This window comes from Sphaeramia orbicularis, chromosome 11 (genome assembly GCF_902148855.1).
Source record: "Sphaeramia orbicularis chromosome 11, fSphaOr1.1, whole genome shotgun sequence".
Lineage (NCBI taxonomy): Eukaryota > Metazoa > Chordata > Actinopteri > Kurtiformes > Apogonidae > Sphaeramia > Sphaeramia orbicularis.
The window spans coordinates 53,057,348-53,065,611 of NC_043967.1; the positions used below are offsets into that span (position 1 = coordinate 53,057,348).

At 36.4% G+C, this 8,264-nt stretch overlaps 1 protein-coding gene across 1 annotated transcript; it reads left to right on the forward strand.

Annotated features, from left to right (window-relative positions):
- Positions 1-793: 793 nt before the first annotated feature.
- Positions 794-7,979, forward strand: LOC115428186 (uncharacterized). The gene is made up of 6 exons (XM_030147031.1): positions 794-910; positions 4,504-4,646; positions 4,833-4,897; positions 6,220-6,384; positions 6,464-6,568; positions 7,912-7,979. The coding sequence occupies exons 1-6, from the start codon at positions 794-796 to the stop codon at positions 7,944-7,946; spliced, it is 630 nt and encodes a 209-aa protein (XP_030002891.1). The 3' UTR covers positions 7,947-7,979.
- The last annotated feature ends 285 nt before the right edge of the window (positions 7,980-8,264 follow it).

The window sequence follows — 8,264 nt, forward strand, 5'->3', positions numbered from 1 at the left end:
CAGTGATCAATCAGCTCCAAAGTTTGTGTGAACATCTGTACTCATGTCCACTTTAACCTCTGCAAAAAACAAACAAACAAACAAAACCTTAACATAGTTTAATCTGACAGTACTGTTCATTCATTGTTTCATTCATTCATGTCTTTTCTGAAGCGCTGTATCCTCCAGACGGTGGCAGAGGCGCTGGAGCCTGTCCCAGTTTTACACATGTCCACCATACTTTGGTGATTACTGATGCTCTTTTCGGACATTAAACTACGTTAACTTATTTTTACATTAAGCCTTTTGTGAATGTGCGTTTTCTGTGTTTGGGATTGTGCACTGTCCGTGGTGCTGAAATCACATGTTACAAACTAGACCAGAACCTTTAAACCAGACCACGTCTTTGAGTGAAAAAGAACCTTTACATGATAAAATGTTTCCGTTTCTAAACTATTGTTGAAAATATAAATAACCTGAACCTGACATTTCTCAACAGAAATAAGTTCAGTTTTAATAATATTCTGAGTCGTGTTGGTTTCAACTGTCATGAATGAACAGAGAGTAGAGTGTGATGGGACATGACTCCAGTGTTTGTGTTTTTGCTGAATCCAAAGGTCGGTTTGTTCGTGTTGGCGTAACCGTCGGTGACCCATCCCAGTTCAACAGAACCTCGTCTAACTTTAGAACTTTGACCATCTGCACTGTTTTATGTAAAGACTTTAAAGGGCCTCGGTCCATAAAAGACCACCAGGGACTGCTCCATTCAGTCTGTCCTAGTTGATCCGGTCCGGTCCAGTCTCTGTCGACTATCATGGATCTGCGGTTCCTTCCCGTCCTGGTTCTGGGGTTCTGTCTGAGCAGCTCGGCTCCCACGCATGAAGAATGTGAGACGATGGTGACGCCCAAGTCCCTGGAGGATCCGAGCCCGGTAAGAACCAGAACCAAGACCAGAAGAAGGACTATCCAAGTCTGTAGACAGAACCAGGACAACGGAGGCCTGTAAACAGAACCAGGACCACCCAGGTCTAAACAAAACCAGGACCACTGAGGTCTGTAAACAGAACCAGAACTGTAAACAGATTCAGGCCCACCCAGGTCTGTAGACAGAACCAGGACCAGGTCTTTAAACAGAACCAGAACCAGGTCTTTAAACACTCAGAACCAGGACCAGGTCTTTAAACAGAACCAGGACCAGGTCTTCAAACATCACTTTTATAAAAGGCTGTAACATGTTTTTAGTCAAACCTGTTGTTTTTATTTTCTACTTGTTCGACCTTTTGCATCTTTTTTCACCTTTTGCATCTTTTTTCGTGACAAAAGAGTGAATTCTCATCAACTTCAATTCTTTCATTTGACATTTTTCTCTTTTACATTCTGCATTTCTACTTTTTCCCTCTGCACTTTCTGCTTTAACTGATTCAAGTCTGTGGATCCTTACGGGTCAATGCACTACAAATAAATAAACAAAAACAGAAAGTTTGATTCTTCCGCCACTATGCACGTACGTTTTCCGAAAGAAATCCAGTCCGTAGTTACGTCAGAATTTTTTTCTTACAGTTTTTTAACTTTTGCATTTTTTTGTGTTCCATCAACTTAAGCCATAGACAACAATCTCAAAAACTCAATAATTATCATATTTTTAACCCTTGCCATGTTTGTAATCTAAACAAACCATATTTTTTGATCCAAAAAAACATTTTTTTTTCAATATGCAACAAAAAAATCGGATTACTTAATTTTTTTTTCAGACTGGCATATGTCAATGAATAATACCAACCTTGATTAATATACATTATTTTTTTTTTTTTTTTTTTAACCCGCCACCCCCCCCCCCCCCCTCAGAGGATAACTTTGTTACTTAAACACAAGCTGTAATTAAAAATAATCTCAAACTTTAAATTCACATGTTCATCCATTCCTTGCTTGTATACACTGACACGTTTTAGCATTTAGCATTTGACGTAGCTAGGGATGTCCGATATTGGCTTTTTTGCCAAAAACCGATATGCCGATATTGTCCAACGCTTAATTTCCGATTCCGATATCTACCGATACCGCTGCCGATATATGTGGGATATTAAACTAATTTTAGGTAACATCACATATCTCCTGTCATGGAATTATTAACACATCATGCCTAATTTTATTGTGATGCCCCATTGGATGCATTCTCAAACGCAACAAGGCTTTCAAAATGTAAACACTGTCTGTGCAAAGAATACATACTTCAACTTAACTCTTTCCCCGCCAGAGCATTTTCCAGTGAGTTGGTAGCCAGCGCCAGCCTTTTTGGTCATTTTCACTAATCTTTGGAGGCTGACTGAAAATGTTGTGTTAGGAGTATGTGAACACTGAATACATCAAACAAAAGAACAGAACTTCAACTTTTACACACAAGAAATGATTTTATTCTATCTTCATTCTTTTGTGAGGTATGAACATTTGAATATTGGTCATTTTCAGGAAAAAACTGAATTTTGAGCAAAAAACTGAGAAAACTGCATTTTTTTTCCAAAGATATTGATTTTGAAGATAAAATTGATTTCCTATTTACATTTTTGACTCTTTCTCATTTACCAACGGTAACACTGAATTCCAAATCACAAAATAAAATAATAATAACAACAATAATAATAAACAGCTCTAAGATATCCCATCATTCCACAAAATATAAGAGGAATCCACACCAAACTTTAGACAAAACATCTTCTAAAGCACCAGGTTCCTTAGAAACTTTACACATTGACATACATCAGTCATAAGTCTTCCACATATTAGTTTAGCTTTTTGATATAAACACTTCAATATTCCTCATTTTAAAGAAGAAAAGAAACAAATTCACTAAATACTGTAGATTTCTGGCCTTTCCTTGGCTGCACCACATCCTCCTGTTGGCCTACCTGCTGTGTTTGATCTGTAAATAATTATATGGACATCTAGTTATTTATCTATGTATGAATATATGTATTTATTTATTTCATATTAACGCCAAATCAAACAGTGTCTTACCTGTGTCCCTGCTGACATTCTACAGCTGAATCTGTTCTGTGTCCTCAGTCTGAATCTGAACTCACTCTAACAGATGAACACTAGCTGTCCTTTGTCTTGTCCCATGTCTGTGTCTGTCTTCTCCTTGAATGTCCATTATAAATGTCTCTTTTCTCTTCCTCCTGTCTGTCATTTTCTCCGTGTCGCTCCGGGGCCCCCCCGCACCTCCGTGTCGCACCCCGAGCCGCTCCGTGTTTCCGTGTCCATCTCCCTCACCTTCTATTTCTCCGTTCCTGTCTCTAAATGGTTCTTCTGTTGCTCCATCATATATTGAATTGTCAGACTCTGTCTCCATAATCATCTTTAAGGCTTTTGAAACTGCACGCGGTTCCTGCACAGTCTGCATTTCCTCATTCACAGTGACTGCTGCTGTGTGCGTTGCCATGGGATACGGAGACTCCAGTGCGAAAACGTTAAACCCGGTCCGTCATTTTTCCGAAAAAGCTGCTTAATTATTTGTTTCTGGACTAAGGAAAGTAATTCACACGATCCGCAACAGCTTCAACTACAGTATAACAGTGAAAACACGGATTGACGGAAAATCTCGTCATTGGCGAAGAAAGAGTTAAGTTGTGGAAAAAATGCCATATTTATTTCTTTTCTCTCCCTCCCTCCATGAGTCTATTACAGTGTGGCAACTCTACTGTACAATTTTGAAAACTGCACATTTCTTTCAGCTACAAACAATGCTTCATTTACGCGTTGGTAAATGCCGGTGAAATCAAGGCATTATTTTATTAGTTTTAATGATAGGCAAAAAAAACGATAACGATATTCACCAATATTACATTTTTATGCCAATATCGGGCCAATAATATCGGTGGGCCGATATTATCAGACATCCCTAGACGTAGCACAAATAAAAATAACGTATATGTATAGAGATGTACATTATTATTATTTGTGCTACGTTAAATGCTAAAACGTTTCAATGTGCATTTTTTACTCATTTGGTAAAAGGGTGTTAGCGTAATTTTCTATTGTTTACACTGGGCTAATTTTAGTGGATGGGTCAGAATAAAAAAAAAAAACATGTACAAATTGGCAACTTTTGAATTCTAACAAATTGTGAAAAATAATTCGACCTTTTATAACATGAAGTTCAAAGTGTGCGCAATATGCTCACCCAGGTTCTGGAAGGTTCATATATCATATTTCCTTACTATTTTATTTAGCTAGCTTTTTACTGTTTTTATGCATCGTGAGAATGTGGCGTGAAACTGAGCAGACGAATAAATGAATTTCCTTTGTGATCCATCTATTGGACTGAAATACCCAATCTGGGTTTTTCAATTATCGTATTTCTGAAGTGCATGTAAACGCACCATATCTGATTATTACAATTATCTGTATTTACTCCCAGTTCTCGTATTTCTATGGTCGTGTAAATGGGTTTGTTCTTGGTCGATGCTTTGAGCGTCTGCCTGAGTTTTCATATGATTTCTAACTGGATCGATTTGTTTTTTCCTTCAGTTGTTCCATCGGTGGACCTTCGTCATGGGATTCGCGAATCATTCGGTTTATCAAAACATGCTGACAACGACTCAAAGCTCATGGACGAGACTCAGCCAGTTGGCCGACCACAAAGAAATCGCGATGCATCAGTCCAACAAAATGTGAGACGACCTCAAAATATTTGTTTTATTCCTGCACTTGTGGCCAAATAAGATCAAACGTTATGCAGACGACACCCACTTTCATCTTTGTCATAAATCACATCGTCTTTAACCTCGTTTGTTTCTCATCAGTCCGACTGAACAGCGAACGGTATGAACTAACTTTACTGAATGTCTTTTCTTAAGGAATGAGAAATGCTTTCACTCACAAACTAACGTAACCATCGAGGGAAACACTGCCAAGATTGAGCGTAAGTCTCTCAATTTTCAACATATTTGACCTTTTGCGCCTTTTTTCACTATTTTTATCTTTTTATGTCATTTACAGCTTTTTATTTTTCCATATAGTTCTTATCTTTTAGGTTATTTTTTGTGTTTTTACCTTATTCTCTTGTTTTTATTATTTTAATCACTTTGTTCAATGTTTTGTTGATTAATTTGTTTATTTTTCTTCGCATTCTCTTGTTTTATTGTTTGTCTTGTTGCATCTTGAATGAAATCTGATTTTTTTTTTTTTTTTAATTTTAGGTGTCTTAATCTGATTTCTCATGATCAGATTACTGTTGTTATCTGATAAAACATATCAGATTATGCTAAAAAAAATAATCAGCATGAAGTAAAAATGAACAAAATAATCAACAAGATGGACAAAATAATCAACGAAAGGAACAAACATGAATAAAATAATACATAAAATGAACAAATATGAGTAAAATAACTAACAAAATAAAAAAATGAACAAAATAATCAACAAAATGAACAATCAACACAATGAACAATCATATGTAAAGTAATCAACAAAATGAAAAAAAATGAACAAAATAATCAACAAAAAATACATACAAATGAGTAAACATGAGTAAAATAATCAATAAAATGGACAAAATAATGAACAAAATCAAAAACAAATATAATAATTAACAAAATGAACAAAATAATCAACAAAATAATAAAATGAACAAACATGAGTAAAATAATTAACCAAATTTTTAAAAAATTAACAAAATAATCAACAAAATGAACAAAATAATCAACAAAATGAATAAAATAATCAACAAAATAATAAATGAAATGAACAAACATGAGTAAAATAATTAACAAAATGAACAATACAATCAACAAGATGAACAATCATAATTACAATAATCAACAAAATGAAAAAACAAAATAATCAACAAAAAATACATAAAAAGAATAAACATAACTAAAATAATCAATAAAATGAAGAAAATAATGAACAAAATAAAAAACGAATATAATAATCAACAAGATGAACAAAACAATCAACAAAATGAACAAAACAATCAACAAAATGAACAATCATAAGTAAAATAATCAACAAAAATACATAAAAAGAATAAACATGACTAAAATAATCAATAAAATGAACAAAATAATCAACAAAATAAAAAAACAAATATAATAATCAACAAAATGAATCAAATAATCAACAAATAATCATAATTTGCATAATCAACACAATGAAAATCGTGAACAAAATCATGAACAAAATGTCTGACGTCACATTTATCCTCAGCTGTTTCCTCTGTTTGTTGTGGTTTTCCTCCTCCAGTCGTCAACGTGACCTCTGAACTCCAGGTCATACCGACACACTGCGACAAATGTGTGGCGCTCAAGGTCCACAGCGAGGCCAAACACCTCAACAACGTCCTGCACTTCCTCAACTACACCTTCACCGCCCCGGACGTGTTCCAGAACGAAGCCTTCTATCTGATGTGTAAGAACGAAGCAGGCGAAACGGGCCGGTTCTGCCGAACCGGACCAAACACTGACCCGTCTGAACCTTCTGTTTTCAGCCACTGAGTCCATGGTGGAAGAGGCCGACCTGGACTATTTTAAGAAGCAGGCCGCCTGTCTGGGATTCCACGGAGAACCGGACTTTGTCTACGACCCCAAAAACAGTGCGTAGCCTTCGAACCTTCAGACGCTGCTTTAAACTGTAGGACCCTGAAGTGGTCCATAAGTGGGTCAAACTGACCCGGGTTAAAATCTGTGGTTTTTATCACACTTCTGTCATGATTAAAGTAATTATTTGTATTATAGAATAGAATAGAATAGAATAGAATAGAATAGAATAGAATAGAAATAAACAGGATAAAATAGAATAGAATAGAAATAAACAGGATAGAATAGAAATAAACAGAATAGAATAGAATAGAATAGAATAGAATAGAATAGAATAGAATAGAATAGAATAGAATAGAAATAAACAGGATAGAATAGAATAGAAATAAACAGGATAAAATAGAATAAAACTAAACAGGACAGAATAGAATAGAATAGAATAGAATAGAATAGAATAGAATAGAACATAGATCTTTATCGTCCACAATGTGGAGATTCATCTTTGGCCCCACAGAAACATAAAAATATATAACAAATTATTTCATTATTAAATTCTATTGTTGTCCATAAAAGAATGATTTTATGTTTGAGATACATATAAAATATATATATTAAAACATTTTTAAACAAATTTAATTTTTTTTTACAAATATTTTGGAAAATTTGAAAAGCAAAGTATATATAGTACATAACATAGAGCAGTGGTTCTTCCCCAGGGGTGCAGATGGGGCGCCAGAGATCTGGGTGGTGGTGGTGCTGGTGGTGCTGGTGGTGCTGGTGCTGGTGGTGCTGGTGGTGGTGCTGGTGGTGCTGGTGGTGGTGGTGGTGGTGGTGGTGGTGCTGGTGGTGGTGCTGGTGGTGGTGGTGGTGGTGGTGGTGGTGGTGGTGGTGGTGCTGGTGGTGGTGCTGGTGGTGGTGGTGCTGGTGCTGGTGGTGCTGGTGGTGGTGCTGGTGGTGCTGGTGGTGCTGGTGGTGCTGGTGGTGGTGGTGGTGGTGCTGGTGGTGGTGCTGGTGGTGGTGCTGGTGCTGGTGGTGCTGGTGGTGGTGCTGGTGGTGCTGGTGGTGCTGGTGGTGCTGGTGGTGGTGCTGGTGGTGCTGGTGCTGCTGGTGGTGGTGCTGGTGCTGGTGGTGGTGGTGCTGGTGGTGGGGGGGGGTTGTGCCCATTGAGGTTACAAGTTGTGAAACTTCTCTTAGTGGATGTTAAGGACTCATATTTAAACCCACTTTTCTTAGTCTGTGGTTCATTTCTTTGTGTATTTGGACCCTAATAGTTCAGACTGTCTGAATTTGAACAAATCCAGTGGATTTCTACAACCTGTTTGAATTCCTTCTTAATTTGTTACGTTTTATAACTAGTTACATCACGATATTTGAACTAACTCTTGTTTTCGTTCTGCAGGTTTCTGTGAAGAAAACGAAGGACTTCACATATAAACAGGTCGACCACAAACCCACGAAATACAGCGATGAATATTCCACATCTGTTCAACGTGTTGATTATTCAGGATTTTATGTTCTATATAACATCATGTTCAGTAAAACCATCAATAAAAGTACAGGTTTTACCACGAAACACCGATAACTATCTGTTTTTTTCCTCTACATTTAATGTTTCTGAAATGATTTATCACCGTTTATTAGAATATTACCCTCTGCATTTTACATTTTTCAGTGTCAGTCATATATTTTCTTTTATTTAATTCACTGATCATTAAAGCTCAAGTAAATTCAAACATTATTACATCAAAATGG

Excerpts from the sequence above, each read along its gene's own strand:
- LOC115428186 (XM_030147031.1), top strand. The coding sequence starts at position 794 with ATGGATCTGCGGTTCCTTCCCGTCCTGGTTCTGGGGTTCTGTCTGAGC. Across the intron at positions 4,898-6,219 it reads AAACACTGCCAAGATTGAGC|TCGTCAACGTGACCTCTGAA; the intron begins GTAAGTCTCTCA and ends TTCCTCCTCCAG. Across the intron at positions 6,385-6,463 it reads CGAAGCCTTCTATCTGATGT|CCACTGAGTCCATGGTGGAA; the intron begins GTAAGAACGAAG and ends TTCTGTTTTCAG.